At 40.7% G+C, this 21,331-nt stretch overlaps 5 protein-coding genes across 5 annotated transcripts; 4 read left to right on the forward strand and 1 right to left on the reverse strand.

Moving 5' to 3' along the window:
* Positions 1-143: 143 nt before the first annotated feature.
* LOC111595479 (bcl-2-related ovarian killer protein homolog B) lies at positions 144-6,159 on the forward strand. Its single transcript, XM_023309247.2, has 3 exons — positions 144-1,447; positions 5,334-5,474; positions 5,537-6,159. Exons 1-3 carry the CDS (start codon positions 1,106-1,108, stop codon positions 5,993-5,995), a joined length of 942 nt encoding a protein of 313 aa, XP_023165015.1. The 5' UTR covers positions 144-1,105; the 3' UTR covers positions 5,996-6,159.
* Positions 6,160-6,369: 210 nt separating this feature from the next.
* On the forward strand, positions 6,370-8,755 carry LOC111595468 (zinc finger protein 2 homolog). Its single transcript, XM_023309233.2, has 5 exons — positions 6,370-6,469; positions 6,526-7,333; positions 7,468-7,857; positions 7,921-8,473; positions 8,527-8,755. Exons 1-5 carry the CDS (start codon positions 6,463-6,465, stop codon positions 8,578-8,580), a joined length of 1,812 nt encoding a protein of 603 aa, XP_023165001.2. The 5' UTR covers positions 6,370-6,462; the 3' UTR covers positions 8,581-8,755.
* On the reverse strand, positions 8,751-9,544 carry LOC111595483. The gene has a single exon (XM_023309254.2). It carries the CDS (start codon positions 9,411-9,413, stop codon positions 8,838-8,840), a length of 576 nt encoding a protein of 191 aa, XP_023165022.1. The 5' UTR covers positions 9,414-9,544; the 3' UTR covers positions 8,751-8,837.
* Positions 9,545-9,637: 93 nt separating this feature from the next.
* Positions 9,638-12,604, forward strand: LOC111595465 (pre-mRNA-splicing factor SYF1). The gene is made up of 4 exons (XM_023309228.2): positions 9,638-9,776; positions 9,830-10,342; positions 10,403-11,920; positions 11,981-12,604. The coding sequence occupies exons 1-4, from the start codon at positions 9,732-9,734 to the stop codon at positions 12,551-12,553; spliced, it is 2,649 nt and encodes an 882-aa protein (XP_023164996.2). The 5' UTR covers positions 9,638-9,731; the 3' UTR covers positions 12,554-12,604.
* A 315-nt stretch (positions 12,605-12,919) lies between these two features.
* LOC111595469 (cytosol aminopeptidase) lies at positions 12,920-14,707 on the forward strand. The gene has a single exon (XM_023309234.2). It carries the CDS (start codon positions 13,043-13,045, stop codon positions 14,684-14,686), a length of 1,644 nt encoding a protein of 547 aa, XP_023165002.1. The 5' UTR covers positions 12,920-13,042; the 3' UTR covers positions 14,687-14,707.
* The last annotated feature ends 6,624 nt before the right edge of the window (positions 14,708-21,331 follow it).

Below are 21,331 nucleotides of genomic sequence, written 5' to 3' on the forward strand. Positions count from 1 at the left end.
TTTAATGTAATCTTACTTTCTCTTTGATTTGCGCTTGATATGTACAGTTAATATCGATAGTTTTGTGAGCGTAGCAATTAAGTATCGCTTTCTAAAATATTATCGATGTGAGAAAATATCGAAAGATGTGAATATTTTGAATAGACTCAATTGTAATTAAAAAGGAGAGTTGAAAATGTTTCCATAAGAGAAGTGCGCAAACCAAATAAGTTTGGCGCCCAACTATTACTATGTGCATATGCAAAGACGACAGACGCATCGTACATGGCTGCTGTGGCTGTCTCGCTCTGGGGAGCTTTTCATTGCGTGCTTTTTTGGAGCTCGGCCCCAAAGCGAGCAGCGCAGCCAAACGAATAGCAGCAGCAGCAAACAGCAGCTGAGTTAACGGCGCACACTCTCACGCGTTAGAACATCGGGGCCGCTAAAATTGTGACCGAGACAGAGCGGCAATCCCCCGACGTTTGCACAACACAGTTGTTATTGTGTTTTTTTTCGTAGATTTCTCGGTTAAAAGTTCAAAGCAAAGTGAAGCAAAGCGACAAAAACACACGCGCCACAGCAAAAATAAAATAAAAGGTAAAATAAAGGCAGCACCAACAACAAACGAGACGGCAACAAGAACAATAACAACAACAATAACAGCAACAGCAAAAAGAAAGCAACAGAAGCAGCTTGAAAATCAATCGAATAATACCAACCAACAACAAGTTTTTAGTTGTTTTCTCTTGTGTGCGCTATTCGTGTGTGTGTTTGCCTGCTCTACGCTTTGGGCGCAACATTTATTCTCGATTTTGTATTTTGTTTTGCACATTTCATCAAGCCAAACCACCTCCAAAAAAGCGCAAAACTAGCTGCGCTCATTGCAAGGCGACAATCAGCCCCAGCAAATTGTAATAATAAAAGCTCAACTTTTACACAACTTGCATGCAAGCTGTAGCTCACAAAGTGGGGGCAGAGGAGACTGCAACAACAACAACAGCACCAATAGAAAGGGCAACAGCAAAAGCAAAACCTAAAGATAGAGAAAGGGAGAGAGACAGAGAGAGCAAAGCTTGGTCCATTGTCCAGCTGCAGCGAAGCATTGCGCCTGCCTTGCATCGCCTAAATGACTATGGCCATGGCACCCACCACAGCAGCTACCGCCACCACCACTACCGCCGCCGCCAACAAAGCTCCCACACCCAAGCTGGCCAAGTTCAAGTCTTCCTCGCTGGACAATGAGATCTATACTGCAAATAGACGGAGCACCATCGCCACCGCAGCCAGCGACTGGAAAGCTTTACGTGCGCCGCTCAATGGCAGATCTCCTCATGTGGGCAGCACGGCAGCGGGCCAGCCAGGAGGCGTGGTCGGCCACATGACACGCGCCGCCTCCACCTCATCGCTGGCCAGCAGCACACGCACCATGACGAACTACCAGGAGTACAAAATGGAAATTATTAATCAGGTAAGTCCGCAAACTGTTGCGCGATAAAAAGTGATAAGCAAAATGAGTGTGATGCAAAGATACCCTGTACATAATAGGCAAATCAAGTAGAGCAAAATGACGAATATTTATTAATAAATACTTAAAACATTTCAAAGCACTGCAAAACCACAAGCAAATGAAATGAGAATTAGAATCGTAGATTAGATGAGCATTTGCCCTCCCTGGACCCTGTCAGAAGTAAGCGCGACCTTGACTTTGGCGAATATACAGGCTGACGAGTAAAACAGTTAGTCAATGGTACGCGTTTAGCTTTCATAATGAATGAATTTTGTATGAATGTGCTCCAAATGACGTGGAGACGTTAGCCATAGAAACTATATGAAAACGCATTTAACTAAATTATGTGAGCGAGGCAAAGGTAGAGCCAATGCAGCTGTCCGATTACGAAGCTATTAATGTAATACTTCGAGAAATTTTGCAGAAGATATGGTTAAAATGGAAATCTTGTAATGCCTAAGATTAAAAAATTATAGGACACATCTGTGATAATGTGAGAGTATATATTCCCTACATCTCTGCACTGGAGAGAGCGCAATGCAGGGAATTATATTATATTTTCTATAATTTATATGCATTTTAGAGAAAATATACATCCATATTCTATACTTAATTTATGGTTGTTCAATATATTATATACTTTACAGTTAATTTAGAAAAGTTATACTAAAACTTGTATATGCTATTCTATTCTATATTCTGTATATACTTTAGGTAGTCTTTTTTGTATCTTCCACATTCCATATCCATTTCATGGAACTTATACTGTATGTTCTATGTACTCTATCTAGTCTGTGGCATTCGGAGATAAAATACTCCTCTTTTTAAGCATTTCGAGACAACAGGGTAAAAGGCGAAAAGCTGTGTAAACAAATTGAATATTTATATATTTTGGTATAAATTTCGGTAAATAACCACCAGCAGTTGGTGGTATCAGTATTGTTGCTGTTTAAAGTTTAATGAAATTTTTAAAAATTACCCAATTAGTGGGCGTGGACGAGCATTACATAAGCCCTCTTTAGACGTTTAATTGATAGGGTAACCTCGTATCTATATTTATAGAAATGTATGTATATTGTATAGAAGTTTATTTATTTATATTGTTTTTTCTTCTCTTTTAACAATTTGTTTATCTCGGCTGATAACAAAATAAAAAACTTAATATGGCTGGCTTTTCAACGTGAAAAATGTTTACACTTTTTTATTATTTATTTTTTGCTTGCCATTTAATTATTTAGAAATATTTACCCTACGGCTAGAGTTGCGAATTTTTCCCCCATTTGTTGACCATTCGTTGATAAAACATGTTGAGCTTGCTAACTTGAGAATGCGGGTACCGTAGCTTGGCTCGTCAGCTTTCAGATAAAACTGAAGCAAAAGTCAATATATATCATTTTTTAGTTATATTGAAATAGATAAAACAAAAATTGCTCATTGAAATTTGTCTCTAAGACAACTAAAAAAATCTATAAAAAATTCATAAAAATTAATTATTTTATGTTTAAAGGCTTCCAATGAACAGATAAATATAAAATATAATGTTTCTGTTCCTGTTAAACTATATTAAAAGCACAAAATTATCAAAAAATAATTTATAAGAAAAACCCCAAACACCAAGGCCCAAGGGTAATGTAAACAAATAGTTCGCTCTAACAAAAAATAAAATAAAATCAAGATATCCAAACAGCTGCAAGCACTACAAAATTTGACTAAAAAGTAAAAAGGAGAGCGAAAAACTGTTGCTATTTATAGATTTCGCAATACTCGCCGCCAATTGAGTTTGGGGGTGATGGATTCATGGAGCTGGCAATTGAAAGAAAAACATGCAAGCATTTAGCTCTTCAGGTGGTAATAATTATGTCGGCGTTTGGAGAGTGCGTGGCATAAACAAATTGGATAGATTTATGGCCCAAAGAGCATTTAACGTAAGCACACGCCACAACAGGTTGATAAACCCCATGTGGGAAGAGTTGGGCAATAGCTATTGAGTGCAAACAACATTCAATAGACTTGTCAACATTTCAATACCCCGATTCAGCCAAGGCCGTGTCGAGTCTTTTTCGGCAATGTCATATGTCAAGTTGGCGCCAATTTGTGAATTTCTGTTCGCTGCCATGACAAATGATAATTGTGCGAAATAAATATAATTTAACGAGTGTCGATAACAATTGCTAGCGGCCTGACATTGTCAATTAAACAGACATCTATCACAGTAACAGGCACAGACACAGACATACAAAATAGACAACACTGTAGACACGTGTTTCATAGATACTTCTGTGTTTGTCTAGTGTAGAGTCTATGTAGAAGGCGTGCTCGATAAGCATTGGCGCTGACTTTAAGTGAGGAAGCCAATTCAGTCATTTGTATTATTTAAATTACAAAGTAGGCCAACATATTCATTAAAATTAATATTTTTTATGGAGATTATTAGATAATGCCTACAACATCAGTTATTTAACAGGCTTTACTTAACTATTACTATTTGGTTCTATATAAACGTATGCTGGGTATAAGTAGCCGAAAAGTGCGCAGGCTGTTTCCGATAACCTTTGATTGCTATCATCAGCAGACTTTGCTACCAACTCTATCGACTCGCAGTTGCAGTTGCTACGCGTCTTCAGCTATAACTAGTTGTGAATTGCATTGCTAAGGTTAGCGAATACTAATACGGGTATCTTATGCACTCTTTTTGTCGGCTCTTGAATCAAAATAAAAACACTATTTATTATTAAGTTTGCTCAATGTAAAATTATTAAACTATCTAAGTGCAGCCAAAAGATCTTGGTGGAAATTCGCTTAACTGACTATTCGTTTCTTATGTTAAGTCTGCGCATATGTACCCGACCTTTAGTATTGGTAGTCCAACACACGGTTTGTTGAATCTGTTTAGGATTTTATTAGCTAATGGTTAACACACATCTCTATAAACATTTCCAATTTCTTTCCTTCTGCACTAAATAAAGTATAGTGCCAAATACCCTGTTCTACTTAGGTGTGGTGTTAGATTGTCTGAGTAAGTAAGGTGTGTGTGCGTGTCTAACAACAAGATAATGATATGTATATTATGGAAGAGCGTGAATCTCTCGAAGAGTCCGTTTTTTTAGAATTTTAAGATATCTTCATGATTATAAATGTAGAGTTAACGATGTAAATTGTGATTAAGAAACTGAACTCAGAGAGAAACGAATCCTCGTTATTAACCAGAGAACTTAGTACATTCAAAAGTCAAATTCGAATTCATATTCTAGACTAAGATAAGCAAACAAACTAACTTAATACACAATATCTCATAGCTGAGCAAATTTGATTGTGAACTCTTTGTTTTTCTTGTGTTTATATTATTTTTGCGAGAGCTGCATTTAATGTGCTGCGTTGGCTTTCAAATTTTGAACTATCTTGAGGTGTGTTAAATGTGTGAATGAAATTTAGCAGGTGTCACTCGTTCACTGATTGGCCGAACACTCAAAATTCGCAGACAAGCATAATTTTTTTTTTGTGTTTTTGGCCAAAAGTTAAACCGAAATGAAATTGCTTGAAAAGTGCCACAAAAACAATTTTCCAATGCCGGCGCGCCGACAAACCCAAACAAAGCAGCTCGAAAATGAAAATAGACGAACTCGAAATGTATTTTAGAATTGTTTCCAGATATCATAAATTATGCGATTCCGGATAAGCGGAAATTTTGACTAGCAATTGATGGATACACCTTCGCAGCGCGGCCCTCTTGGCACTGATGGGTCCATGTGCGAAAGATCAAAGCTACGAACAACTATCAGCTAAATTGATTTGATCGAATTGGTTATTTATTAATTGAACTTCGTTATATTCTTTGTCTATTTGCCAGGGCAAATGCCTGTGCGGGCAGTACATAAGAGCGCGGCTGCGACGTGCCGGGGTACTCAATCGCAAGGTGATACAAAGACTACGCAACATACTGGAACCATCGTCACATGTTGTCTACGAGGTGTTTCCAGCGCTCAATAGCGTACGTATACCTGCTTTATTTATTCGATCTCTTTTTCAACGCTTTTTTTATTTCTCATGTAGATGGGCGAGGAACTGGAGCGCATGCATCCGCGTGTCTATACGAACATCTCCAGGCAGCTGTCACGTGCGCCCTTTGGTGAGCTGGAGGATAGCGATATGGCGCCAATGCTGCTCAATCTGGTGGCCAAGGATCTCTTTCGCTCGAGCATTACGTGGGGCAAAATCATCTCGATATTCTCCGTCTGTGGCGGCTTCGCCATCGACTGTGTCCGCCAGGGCCACTATGATTACTTGCAGACCCTGGTGGACGGCTTGGCTGAGATTATTGAGGATGACCTGGTCTACTGGCTGATCGACAATGGCGGCTGGTTGGGTCTGCAGCAGCATATACGGCCGCGTGTCGGGGAATTTACATTTCTTGGCTGGCTGACATTGTTCGTGACCGTTTCGGCTGGCGCCTATGTCGTTTCGAATGTTTGCAAACGTATTGGCTGTCAGCTGTATTCGTTGTTATTTTAGTTTCGGGTCATTTTTAGTTCTAATTGTACCCTGTAGTCAGTCAGTGAGATAAACTTGTAATCATTCCTGCTTAAAGTCGTTTAATAGCTTGTAAAGAGATCTGTTTAATGTTTGATATTGATATTGATATTGATACTTGTTATATTGTTTTTGTACATATGCCTAACTTAGTGCCAATCACATAGAGCAAATAAATTACAAAAAACTTAATTAATTTGTATCAATTTGAATGGAATAAACGTTACTTGAAGTTAACAGAGCGACTACAGAGAGTGACTATGTGCAGCTAACAGTGGTACGTTAGCAAACTATCGGTATAAGCAATCGATGATAAATCGATTGTCAAGTATCGTTTTCGTGCTTCATCGATATTTGGGTCATATTTGTGACAAGAATTAAGTGGACTACACATATGTAGGCACTGACAGCAAAATATATTATTCTAGCGTTCAAGGCGAAAAAATGCGATGTCAGGTGCGTAATTCTTGAAAGCATTAATCTCCGCGACTGCTCACAATACTAATTAACAGGACTCAGTGGGAAACAATACGGAATAACTCCGAACTCGCACGTGGACGAACAAAAACAAAGCAATGTTGACCATTTCATAATTGATACGTGTGCGGATGAAATATATTATTGTGAAGATTGCAACAATGACTTTGACAGCATCGAATCGTACAACCAGGCGCACAGTGGCCCCAATGGATGTTCGGCTACTGTCGAGGCCAGATCTAAAGTTACGGTGCCCGCTGTTGAAATTAAAGATGAGTTTGAGGACAACTCAATAGATATTGATTCCATGGTCGTCGAGGATGACTTGATTGAGGAGTTAGATGAGGCCAGCGAACCGCAGCTTTGGGAGGTACTGGATGATGACGAGCTAGTGCACACAACCGAACCAGAAGTCCACAATGAAGCCGAAATCGCAACCGAAGCTGAGGCAGAGGCTGAGGAACTGCCTAACAAATCAGAACGTTATTTTTGTTTCGATTGTCACAGCATATTCGAGACTCGCCAGAGCGCCGAGGACCATAGTTGCCCACAGGCCGAAGCAAATGGTGAAGCACGCAGCAAAAACAACAACACCAAATTATCCAAAGCCCAGACACCAATGCGCCGAAAAGGTGCAGCTACAACAGCTTCCAGCAACAACAACAACAGCACCACAGTTTGCGACATTTGTAAAACGCAATTCAGCTCGGCCAAATGCCTTAAATTTCATATGCGCATTCACAACAAACGTGCCTCAAAGTCCATACAGGATGCGTTACCCGTGGGTGCACATCAGCAGTACAGCGAGTTGGATCAGTTTTATTGTGAGATTTGCAATAAGAGGTCGGTCTATATTTTTGATAATTCAGATAAGGAGTCTTTATGCTAACTTGTATATCAGGAATGCCTTCTCTTAATTCCAAGTTTCGGTAGCTCAATTAGTTAATAATTAATTCAATTTACTAACTCTTTTACAGCTTTGAGCAGAACCTGTTGACTGTGCACAAACAGATGCATCAGAGCCAGCAGCAGTTTCTGTGCGGCACTTGTAATCGCAAATTTGAAAACGTGACAAACTATGAGGTGCATTTGAAGATTCATGAACGTCATGCTCTGAACAGCAATAGCAATGCCAATAAAAAGCCCGCCAATGTGAACAAGGATAAGCCAGGATTTGCCTGCCAATACTGTGAGCGTGTCTTCTCTCGCCCCTACGAGAAAGTGAAGCACGAGCGCGTCCATACGGGTGAAAAGCCGTATAGTTGCGAGGTGTGCGGAAAAACCTTTCGTGTCTCCTACTCATTAACCCTACACCTGCGTACACACACTAACATACGACCCTATGTGTGTACCACGTGCAACAAGCGGTGAGTTCTGGAGCTAGACTTTCTCATATGCTCAATTTAATTGCGTTTCTTTTCGTATTGCAGATTTAAATCGCATCAGGTTTACTCGCATCATTTGCGCATTCACAGCTCGGATCGTCTGTATGTTTGCGATAGCTGCCCGAAATCCTTTCGCACCTCTGTACAGCTCTATGCCCATAAGAATACGCACACGAAGCCGTATCAATGCGCCGTCTGCAATCGTCCCTTTGCCTCGCTGTATGCTGTCAAAGCGCACATGTCGACTCACAGAACAGGCGACGCGAAGAGCATCAGCAATGCTGCCATCAAGAGCCAACAGCTGTCCAACAAATATTGGTGCGTTACTTGTGGTGCAGAGTATGCACGTCCGTTTCCTCTACGTCTGCACATGAAAGCCGCCCATGGTCATCCGGACGACGCGGACACACGATTAGCCAAAGTGCCTGCTCCGGAAGATGACGACGACGAGGAGATCATTGTTCCAGACACTGAGACGGCGGTGCTCATCGCAGCAGCTAAGGCCGATTCAGCCTATCTAGATGCAGCCGCGAATGATGTGGACGTAATGGGTGCTGTGCCCAAGTACGAGGAGTGCATTGAGGTATCCACAGATGCGGTGCGTATTTATATGTAATTATATATTGCATATGTTATACATTTCTCTTACAGTTCGATGTGGAGACATTTCACAGCGAGGAAATAATCACCGACTGGCTAAAGTGAATGAAAATATGTGCAAGATACAGAAACAATTTTTATTGGAACAAAACTGGCGCATTAACTAGTATATTTATTGCTGGCGTACATTGAGACCAGTCCATTGGGTTGAATGTTGCATATATAATAATAATAATAATAATAATAATAGTAAATGTATAAGTTAAGAAAATTGAAATGAATTAACTACTGCTACTTTCAAAATATAATATGACTTAAAAACATAAAAAATATATTTATTGGTTATTTAGCATTTCATATAACTATTCGTGTACATCCTCTGAGTGCGTCTGTTCATCATTTTCTTCCTCGTCGCATATCTCTTTGAGCACTTCCACCAGCGTCTTAGCCTCGTCTAGTTCTTTGCGCATTGTGTCCATTTCTTCCTCGAGTCCTTCGATGCGCTCGTGCAAATGGCGGTTTTCGTTGAGGGTCTCCTCTAGAGCTACGCGTCGCTGCTCAGAGAGCAGTTTGTAGTAGTTCTCACCCGGTTCGCTCTCGCTTGTCAGATCATCCGCTGTGATGGGCTTCTCTGCATCGTTGGTGGACGCGAATTCTTCGGTCTGTGTATCGGCGTCCTGCGTTGTTATTGTTGTTGTGACAGCTGTATCGACGCATTTGCGTTTTCCATATTTGGGCGTTACATTGACGCCGGCTTTTAAACGACTGAGCTGATCCACGATGGAGACGCGTCCGCCGAGTCCCGTTAAATTCTCCTTGTCGTTAGCGTTCGCGTTAGCCTGTAAGGGCTTTAATGTTTTACGTTGTTGCTTAAGATGCTCCTGCTGCTCGGCCTCGCTCTCTACTTGTATGTAAACTCGTGCAGCGCTTGTGGACATTTTCAAATTGTTTAGTTTCTTATTATTTAAATCTAAATGCGCGTTTTTTGTCAACACATTAAGTTATGCGTTTTAGCTTGCGACTTTCAGTTCTGCGTTGTGATGGCCGCCAAAAAGATGCCGCGTGCGGCTATTCAACACTGTTGGTTTTGCATTTTACAATACTGTAGGGTTGTCGCTTAAGTTGTATTTACTATTTCAACAGAATTTTTAGTTTCATTTTCGTTAAGGTGGCAACGCTGTGTGTTAACAGCTGATAGAAGACGCGCATGCAAACGTTTTGCGGCTTTTGGTGTATTATTTGCAAATAAAAGCAAAATGGGGGAAAAATCAACACCAGCGCTGCAAATTGAACTCAATTTCGTAAGTATATAACGGCTATATACTTAAGCACTTTGCTAATTACGTGTTTTTAGGACGAGGAGGATGTGCCGTATGAAGAGGAGATTCTTCGCAATGCATATTCCGTGAAGCACTGGCTGCGTTACATAGATCACAAGGCCAAAGCGCCCAACAATGGCGTTAATTTGGTGTATGAACGGGCACTGAAGGAGCTGCCTGGCAGCTACAAAATCTGGTACAACTATTTGCGTACGCGCAGGAAGCAGGTGCGTGGCCGCATACCAACAGATCCCATGTACGAGCAGGTGAACAACACATTTGAGCGCGCACTGGTCTTCATGCACAAGATGCCTCGTATTTGGATGGACTATGGAGTATTCATGAGCTCGCAATGTCGAATTACGCGTACCCGCCATGTTTTCGATCGTGCGCTGCGTGCATTGCCCATTACACAGCATGGACGCATTTGGCCGCTGTTTCTGAAATTCGTGCAGCGTTATGAAATGCCTGAGACGGCGTTACGCGTCTACAGGCGCTATCTGAAACTGTTTCCCGAGGATGCAGAGGAGTATGTGGCCTACTTACAGGTGAAAGACAGTCTTTTAATAGAAAATATTGATTTTTACATCATGATTCTATTTTGGTAGGAGGCACAACGCTTGGATGAGGCTGCCCAGCAACTCGCTCACATTGTGGACAACGAACATTTTGTGTCGAAGCACGGCAAGTCAAATCATCAACTGTGGAACGAGCTCTGCGATCTAATATCGAAGCATCCGCACAAGGTGCATTCATTGAATGTGGATGCAATTATTCGTGGTGGCTTACGTCGATACACGGATCAGTTAGGGCACCTCTGGAACTCCCTGGCTGATTATTATGTACGGTCAGGCTTGTTTGATCGTGCGCGCGACATCTATGAGGAGGCAATACAAACAGTGACGACGGTTCGAGACTTCACTCAAGTTTTCGATGAGTATGCGCAGTTTGAAGAGCTGTCGTTGAACAAACGCATGGAGCAGGTTGCCAACGATGAGGACGCAAACGAGGAAGATGACATTGATGTTGAGTTGCGTCTTTCGCGCTTCGAGTATCTAATGGAGCGCCGTCTGCTGCTGCTAAACAGCGTGTTGCTACGCCAGAATCCTCATAATGTGCATGAATGGCACAAGCGAATCAAACTCTATGAGGATAAACCAGAGGAGATCATAAACACCTATACGGAGGCCGTGCAGACGGTGCAGCCGAAGCAAGCAGTCGGCCAGCTGCACACGTTGTGGGTGGAGTTTGCCAAGTTCTACGAGGAAAATGGACAGGTAGAGGATGCACGTGTAGTCTTTGAACGCGGTACGCAAGTGGAATACGTTAAGGTGGAACACTTGGCAGCGGTGTGGTGCGAGTGGGCCGAATTGGAACTGCGTCAGCAGCAATTTGAAGCTGCACTGAAGTTAATGCAACGCGCTACGGCAATGCCAAAGCGAAAGGTTGCCTATCATGATGAGACGGAAACGGTGCAAATGCGTCTGTATAAATCACTCAAAGTTTGGTCTATGTACGCAGATTTGGAGGAGTCCTTTGGCACTTTCAAAACTTGCAAGGCCGTTTACGAGCGTATCATTGACCTTAAGATTTGCACGCCACAAATAATCATCAATTACGGCTTGTTTCTGGAAGAGCACAACTACTATGAGGAAGCCTATCGTGCCTACGAAAAGGGTATTGCGCTGTTCAAATGGCCGAATGTCTACGACATTTGGAATTCGTATCTGAGCAAATTTCTGAAAAGATATGGTGGCTCCAAACTGGAGCGTGCTCGCGATCTTTTTGAGCAGTGTCTGGATAATTGTCCGCCGGAGCATGCCAAGTATTTCTACTTGCTCTATGCCAAGCTGGAAGAAGAACACGGGCTGGCGCGACATGCCATGGCCGTTTATGATCGCGCTACCAGTGCTGTCAAAGAGGAGGAGATGTTCGATATGTACAACATATTTATCAAAAAGGCAGCCGAAATTTATGGACTACCACGCACACGTGAGATCTATGAAAAGGCTATCGAGGCACTGCCGGAGCAGAATATGCGGCACATGTGTGTCAAGTTTGCAGAGCTGGAAACAAAGCTCGGCGAGGTAGACCGTGCCAGAGCCATCTATTCACATTGCTCGCAAGTAAGTAGTGTGCGAATTAGCCAATTATGTATACAATTTAACATTCTATATCGTCTAAAGGTTTGCGATCCTCGTATTACCGCCGATTTCTGGCAAACATGGAAAGAGTTTGAAGTGCGTCACGGTAACGAAGACACAATGCGTGAGATGTTGCGTATCAAGCGCTCTGTTCAGGCCACATACAACACACAGGTCAACATGATGGCTGCTCAATTTCTCAATACGAATAATGGCGCTGCAGCCGATGCAGGCGCTGGCTCTGGCTCTGATGCCATGCGTATGTTGGAGGAGAAGGCGCGACAAGCGGCAGCTGAAGCTAAGCAGAAGCCAGCCGAAAAGGCTGCCTCAAATATAATGTTTGTGCGTGGCGAAACGCAGGGCGGTTCCAAGACCAAGGACAATACTGTCATTAATCCTGATGAGATTGATATCGGCGATAGCGATGAGGAAGATGAAGATGATGAGGCAGAAGATGCTGCAGAACAGGCTCCAGAAGGCGACACAGCTGCAGCAACAGCAACTGATAACGAGGGTCTCATCATGAAGAAGTTGCGTTTCGAACAGAAAGCAATACCTGCCAAGGTCTTCGGTGGCCTGAAACCCAATAGTCAACAGGACTCCGACGAAGAATAAGAATATGCTTTCCCATTTATAATGTTTATGTTGAAAGTTTTTCAAATGCTAAATTAAACAATCTTATCAAATATTGGCTATATGTGCTCGGACTATATTGTGTTAAACTGTATGCACAACGTGTTTTGTCTGTATATAAATGTTTTATATAAGCAACATTTTATTAGTCTTTAAAAAATGAAAAGTCGAATATATCGGCAAAATCATAAAATATCAGTCACCATAAAAGTAATTGTTACAAAATCCATTTTCATCGAATCTAGCCGCTGTCATTAGCCTATTTCAAAAACCTGACATTTGTTTCTCATGACATGCCTAATTTGTTTACTTAAGGAGGCCAAGTTAGTTTTGTCAACTTATTATATAGTATTCATTAGGGCTTAATACACGTGTGTTCGCATTCGTATCAGGAAAATTTTCGGAAGAGGTTACAACTACACACTTCTAATATAGTTCATAGCTAACGTAAACTTTTAAAGACTAAACAAAATGATGTTTGTAAATCGTGTGTCCATTGCGTTCCATAAAAATGTGAATTTTTACAAGCGAATTCGCCTGACTAGTTCTTGGAAGGACGACATTCGGATGTCTGACGGAATAGGTAGATCATCTACTAATCAGCAGGTTCGGCATTTCGCGGTTAAGTGCGATGAAGGCAGCGTAGTTAAGGGTGTTGTGATAGGCGTCTACACCAAAGAGGGCGAACGTGAGCCCAAGCTGACGTCCAGCGGTGAAAAGTTTGATGATCGGGCTCAAGGAAAAATCTCCGATTTGGTGCGCGAGATGCATATGAAAGGTGAGCTGGGCAAGGGCATGGTTTTCATGAATGTGGACCCGGAGTTCAGTGCCGTTGCCGTTGTGGGGCTTGGTCAGGAGGGGGCCGGCTATAATGATATGGAAATGCTTGACGAGGGCATGGAAAATGCACGTGTCGCCTCTGGAGTTGGTGCTCGAGCTTTACAACTTCAGGGTGTGACGGATGTTTTTGTGGATTCTATGGAATATCCAGAGCAAGCAGCTGAGGGAAGCGCTTTGGCCATTTGGCGTTACAACAGCAATCGCCGGAAACAGGATCGTACACAAATTCCCAAACTGGAGCTGTACGATTCTCCTGAAGTGGATGCCTGGACACGTGGCCTTTTCAAAGCCGAGTCTCAGAACTTGGCCAGACGCCTGAGCGATGCACCGGCCAACCAGATGACTCCGACTATATTCGCACAGTCCACTGTAGATGCGCTGTGTCCGTGCGGTGTTAGCGTAGACATACGTTCAATGGACTGGATCGAGGAGAATCATCTCAACTCGTTCCTAATGATCGCCAAAGGCAGTTGTGAACCACCCGTTGTACTGGAGGTCAATTACTGTGGTACGGCGCCCGAGGACAAGCCCATCTTGTTGGTGGGCAAGGGCCTTACATACAATAGCGGCGGCCTCTGCCTGCACCCCAAGAAATGCATGCAAGTCTATCGCGGTTGTATGGCCGGCGCCGCTGTCTGCGTGGCTACCATACGGGCCGCAGCAGCACTGTCGCTGCCTTTGAACATAAGCGCTGTGCTGCCGCTCTGCGAGAATATGCCGTCGGGAATGGCTGTCAAGCCTGGCGATGTGATTACGCTGCTGAACGGCAAGACAATGGGCATCAAGGATGTGAGCCACGCTGGAGTAGTGGTCATGGCTGATCCGCTGCTCTATGCACAAGCCAGTTTTAAGCCACGGCTCGTTGTGGATATCGCTACGCTAGGCTATGGCGTTTGCTATGGTCTTGGCGGCAGTGCAGCGGGAATTTTCAGCAATTCGAACTTTGTTTTCAAGCAATTCGAGAAGGCCGGAGGGCTGACTGGCGATCGTGTATGGCGTCTGCCTTTATGGAATTACTTTAAGCGTCTGATCTCGCCCAATGTTACCTACGACATCAACAATCGAGGTCGCGGGCCCGCCTCCAGCTGCATCGCTGCTGCTATACTCCACGAGCTGGTGCCGTGCGTGGACTGGGCGCATCTGGACATACGCAACGTTGGCATGGTAACTCAGCATGCTCCGTTGCCATATTTGCTGCGAGACCGAATGACGGGTCGTCCCACCCGTACCATCATACAGTTCCTTTATCAGATGGCCTGCCCGGATAACAAGTAGATAGCCATATTGGTCTACTTTCTAATTTTGAGAAAAATGATTTTAATTTCAATTTTTTTTTAATTGTTTGGCTGTTGCCTTTGTTACGTTTCTCAAAATTTTTCGTTAATTGACGAGTTAAGATGATTGAATTATGGGAAAATAGCTTAATTCAAAATCTTAATGTCAAGTAGTAGTGTGATATATGTATAGTGTGATATATGTATTTGTCTGAATTTTGAGTGAATATAAATAAAATTTGCTGCGCATTAAAATTTTTTCGTTTTAGTAAATGGTCGACGTTCCATAATGTCCAGGCTAAAGGATAGGGATAAATAATATCCCAATATATTTGTTTATATCTATATATAAATATATATATTTTGGTATACTTCCACTCATAGTCATCCCTTTGCTTTCACAATTTTATTTTAAAATTCTGAATTTTACTAATTTTGTTTGTAGGGTATTTTATATACGATCTTTTGCTCGCAGAATTGCACGCATAATTTTGCGACTATTAGCTATATCCCAATTTTGTTCCTTTTGCCACACCGAAGGCTCATCAGTTGGGTCATCTCCACAGCTCGGACTCGCTGCATATTTGAGCTGTCATTTAATTAATTTAATTGAGCGAAAATGCGAAATGAGCCCAAAAGTGTTGTAAAATTGCGAGGTGGCGGCTGTGTCTGCTACTGTTTCTGTTTTTGCTTTTGCGTCTCGCTGTTGCTTGTTCGGTTTTTTGTAGCCTACTTCGGGGCGGCTTATTAGGCTAATTGCGTAAAGTTGGCTTTAATGAGTCGAAAAACGGTGCCAAGCCTGGCCACAAAAAGCCACAAAGCAAGCGCCAGCGTGGCTGTTGTTGTTGTTGCTGACTCTGTTGTTGTGCTGTGGGCTTTGAATTTATGACACGGCTTTAATGGGTTAACTGGGTTAATGCTCATCCCTCATCATGAGCCATGATGCCCCATCCTTGGCGTCTCCCTAAGCGACTTTGTGGTCTTTGGATAGTTTCCCCTGCAGCAGCAACACAAATTTTGACAATTAAGCAAACATTTTACGCTCAGCCCCAGCCAAGTTGGCAACTGGGAGAGGTTCTTCAGTGGAGCATGCGGCATATAGCATCCAATCCACATTCAGCATTTCGCAGCTGCCATGCTAAGCAGCTCGCCAAGTATCTCTTAACACCGCGACATTTTGCACAAGTCATTAGGCCAACAAAATGATAATTTTGAAGCATTTTTGCATTTTCCAATTTGCAAATACACTGAAAATATTCAAATTGCCAACAAGTTTTTCCAATTACTAATAAAGTTTGTGCAACTGTTGATAAATTTTATACAATGTTCCCAACTTCTATTGCAGTTCTTGTGATATTTAGTTTTAGAAACCAGATTCTCCAAAATGCATAATAGGGCCTATATTGATTACTACATAATCAACTAATACAGAGACTATCATCGAGAACTAAACCTCAATTTTTGTTGTATGCACCTAAGTATAAACCGAGCTGTGATATGGGGCCGAAAAATTAAATGTATTTAAGCATATCTTGCAGATTTCTTATTACATTTGTTAGCTTATGTTTCGTGTATGAGTATAACTATGAGTGAATTTAATAAATAATAATTACAAAGATCTTACCTCAATTTTTTGATCCCCCTTCAAAAATCACTCTTGTCAACATTATTCTGCGTTAACTTTCCTTCTATAAACCTTTCTATTTTGAGAAAATAGAGTATTTATTAGCTGCCTTCATAGTATTTAAGAACATTTCCTGCCCCACGCGCACTCAACGCGGCGCTGCAAATGCTTTCGAGTTATCAGCTAGGGTCGTATGGGCGGCTGCCATGAGAGCTAAGCGCTCTCGCTGGAGTGCAGCCAAATGAATGTGCTAATGAGCAATCAGGCTTCAAGAATATGAAATTCATTTAATATATATATATATATATATATATATATTTTCATCTTTTTCTTCAATTTAGGAAATTTGCAGCACTTTAAAGAACCCATTCGAATGGCAGGAATCTGAAACTGAAGGCTGCGTTGGCGGCATAAGTTAAACGGTCATACGGTCGCATTCCACGCCCACACTTCCAGAGTGGCCAAAAGCCTCACGGCGTTAATCATTTACAGCGGCAACAAAGCAAAAATCAGACCAAATTATGATTATATTTAAAGGCGAAACGTGGAAATTAGCAACGCTCGACGCTCGGTCAGTTGCCAAGGCAGCGGCGAATTTTCCATTTCCATTTTCATTTCTATTTTCATCTTAATCATCATTCGCATTTCCAACCACCTCTTTGGCTTGGCTGCAGACCAAAAAAATCCTTTTTGGCGGGTCTGGGACCGGGTCCAAAAAGAATTGCAATTGTGATAAAATTCAGCGTAACTAATGCCGACCACAGCAAAATGCGATAAATCGCCGACTGGGTGGGCTCTATACTCTTTATCGGTAGTAGATCTACTTAACATATCAGTGGGAATGTGCCGGACTTCGTCTTACTTAGGTAGTTCGAAATGCGACAGAATCAGTTGTTCATTTAAATACAAGAACTGCTTTGAACAATTTTCTTTTTATATACAATAACATTTTTCCTTGTTATAAATGTTAAGTATATTTTACTCTGAATAGCTTAAAGTTTAAATTTTAGTTAAGAATTTTACTGCCAATTATTGTTGTAAATAATAAAAAATGAAAATTAACTCTTAAGCTTAAGAAGCTTACGATTAGAAGAATGAATAATATTAATATATAAAATACAAATTTTTATTTTCTTTTTTTTATTTTATGAAAAGTATATAATATATATAAATATTTATTTGTTGAAATATTTTATAATAAATTGAATAATAGTTTCAGACACAATTATAGCTAAATTATGTGATCTTGAATTAATTCAATTTTTTTTTTAATTTTGTGCATAAAACTGAAATGTACACATGGATTAAATTATATTATTAAAAAAAATTAAATTTTTTTCGTCATAAAACATCCATGTTCCATTTAAGTAAAGAGCATTATATATTCGATATATCCATTAAAATAAACCCTGGCCTTTCATGTTTATTTTTTCTGCTTTTGTCGGAACTGTTTTGGGGTGTCGCCTTCTGTGGTCGTCATGGACGGTTTGCTCGCGGCTAAAGTTTGGCGACTTTTCTTCTTTTATTTTTATTTTTTGTTCTCTTGCTGCTGGCCGAGTGTCGCTTTCTATGTACATTTTTATAGCATTGGCTCTTGTTTTGCGGCTGTATGAGAGATTCAGTAGCTGGAAATGATAATTTTCACTTGAGCGCGCACGTGAAAATGGAGTTTGGTGGTGCTGTCGGGTGGTGCGACCGCCTGATGTGGTTTAGCTCTGCTATAAATTGCCAATTAATGGCAGAGCAGCGCTGCGGTGGGTTTCATTTGCATTTTGCTTCGCATTGCTTCTAAAACATGCATAAACATACAAATATATGTATATATATATAAAAATATATATATATTTATATATTATGTGATTTGGCATTGCGATCGAATACTGAATTATCTGCTATTTTGTTTTTTCTCTATCCGCTATTCGCCCACGCGGCGTATGCTTAATTTTTGGCGCATTCTTTTAGTCAGTTTTTGTTTTGCCTGTCACACTTCACTGGCCAACGAGTCGCCATTTCGTTTTGGATTGTCCAGCGCTGCATTCAAATGCAGTCAAGGCGCGCCAGCCGACCACGCCCTCTTGCCTTCGCACCCGCTTCGCGCCATGCGCCTTATCCGGTCAAGCGTCCTGCTAAATTCGTTGTGGTTTTCGTGGTTTTCCTCGTTGTGCTTGCCATTGGGTTTCGTCCAAAATAAATACAGAGCGCGCGGTGGTGCAAAATTTAGTTCAATTTGAAAATTGGACACACAAAAAAACAGTCAATGAATAATTGAGCTTGCGGTGTTTGAATGTATGAATGCACTCATTGAATGCGCCATTCAAGCCATGCCAATGTCAACGTATAGCTTGCTTTTGCTCATTAAATAATTGAAACATCGCTGATCTATCCATGTCCGTGCTCGAATAGTCGGACCATGTAGGTTTTGAATTTATATTTTACATTAAGTAAATACTAATTAGATAACTAAAGCGAAAGCAAATTGTGTAAGCTTAATATACTTAAGGTACATACGCTTACATTCAAAATTGCAAATCGTCAGTTCAATTCCATTTTAAACAAGCCAAACATGTTCTCTTTGAAGACTTGCCTTGATTTTTAGTTTATTTCCTTGCTCGTTTGTTCAACCAATAACTAAATGCGTTCAGAGTGACTAATCTTGCCTAATGTCAGTTTTTATCACTGCGTTTTCAGATAATACTAATCACATTTATTTATCATCGGCGATTATTATTGCATGTTAAATCTGTGTGTGTGTAGCGCAGACATATAAATTATATGCTCATTTCTACTGTAATATAACGCACACGAAGCGTTGGGCTATCTAAATATACATAAAACAGTCTACGCAAATGCTAAACAAATAGCTACAGCGACAGCAACAACTACAATAGCTTAGTTATGTTCAGTGCATAAGCATGGCATAATATTAGGTGCCATAGACCCAACAACAACAATAGCAAAAGCAATAACAACAAATTATATTTATTTTTTCACACAACGAAAATGTCGGCTTATGGACGGGCGTTAAGATAAGCACAGCGGACAGTCGATTGGCGTATTCAGTCTATGCATATCGAATATATTGGCAAATTTATATGTATATTTATATATGCATGTATTCACTGTGCATAAATAAAACAGCAAATTAAAGCAGTCGCAACGCCTCGTCCACGATTCAATTGCACTTTTTGTGCTTTCGACAGCATCGCTTATTCTGCAAGTTGCTGCGACAGGTGATTGTGTTCCACAAATGGAAAGTTCGGTGAATTCGCTAAAGAAATGAAGAGTAAAGTACGATATGGAAGAAATTTGTGATTGAAATGAATTTTGAATGGAAATATTGTATAAATAGTAAGACGCATCTAAAGTTATTAGATTAAGAGCGTGAATTTTATTTTGTTTTCCATCGAGCTGCATGAAATTTTCTTAAAAATCCCAAACAAATATTAAAAACTTTATCTATAAAAAGTATCTTACTGATAGGAAATGGATTTTGTTAGATATTTTTAATCTGAGTTTAATTTAATTTATGCGTTTGTAAGATCGTTCAATACAGTTGCATGCACTTTATTCACAATGCAATTTGAATTTACATCAGTATTAAATAATATTAAATAAACATTTTTTACTTAAAAAATAGTAAATAAATATAAATACATTTGTTTTTTTTTTAATATTAAAAATATATCAATGCAATATACGGTCGCGCCGTACCGTACGACCTTTTTCAATGCAACAACAACATCAGCAAATGTAAATATCAAGCGTATGATAAAGATTTTTATATTTAACAAGAGTTCATATCGTATAACGTCATAATTTGCAATTGGTTATTTTAAGGTTTTTATATTGGTTTGGCGTTTTAAATTGAAATAAAAACATTAAAAGTAATTTATAAATTAAATAAATGAATGCGTCTGTCACGACTACAAATAACTGCATTGTCAGCGGCACTTCGCCCGCTGACCCTACCCGCTTTAGTTATTTGCATTAACACCCAGTGCCATCCTTTAATAACCATTTGCGTCACAATTGAGCTGCATTGCGTGCCTCAGCCGAAGAGCGAGGAATTAAAATTAGTTTATTTGAATGCATTGGATGCCCAATGGATATTGGCCACTGCCAATCTGCATAGCCGGGCGTAGGGCACTCCACCGGCAGGCCCATCTGCAAGCAGTGCTTTAATTGTGCACTGTGTGCATTGCTCATACGCCGCATAGCCCCGCCGGCAATTGGAGCATCACTCGCACTCTGTTTATCGGCTGCATTGTTTGCCATTTGGTCATGGTCTCCAGTTCAGCAACCCATTCGAATGCCCACCCACCTCTCGCCTCTGGCCGACCGGGCCTATTATTATGCCGCTGCTGTCTGTGACAATATTTTACGGTTTGTTTGATTTACTGTTTATTTATTGTTATTATTGAGTTGAGATTTTTCTGTTGTCTGAACTGGCAACACGTTTCACGAAATGCACACAACAAAATTGCAGTTTTAATAAATATTTCCAAAAAAAGAAAGTAGTAAAAATGGAATTATTCTGTTATTTTGTTCTATTTTAGTTAAATTTAAAAGTAAATTATGTGCATAGCAGTTTGAGAGGCTGCTAAAAGCATTTTCTGTTGAAAATAAACAGTTCATAAAGCCAAAAATATATTTTAGACAATACAGTCAAATAAGTGGCGTGCGTGTGGAGTCTTTGTCATCGTTGCATTTGATTAATAGCCAAGTAAATAAATTATGGCAGTTTATTTAGCCAACGCGTTACCAATGAAAGACCATAAAAAATAATATATGGCCTATAAAAAGAGCCCATAAATTGTGCAAACTTGTCAAAATCAAAAGCGCGGAAATGTCACATTACATAGTGGAAAAGGGCGAAGTCCCACCAACTATACGAACCATAGACAGTGTAAGACACCCTCTTTCTGACGTTAACTAAACAAATTGGCAGTGCACTTCCGATCGCATTGAAGTACCCAATGAGTTATCAACTACAATATTTTATTTTTACATTTATTTTTCCTC

This window comes from Drosophila hydei, unplaced genomic scaffold (genome assembly GCF_003285905.1).
Source record: "Drosophila hydei strain 15085-1641.00,03,60 unplaced genomic scaffold, DhydRS2 tig00000060-arrow-pilon, whole genome shotgun sequence".
NCBI classification, from domain to species: Eukaryota; Metazoa; Arthropoda; class Insecta; order Diptera; family Drosophilidae; genus Drosophila; species Drosophila hydei.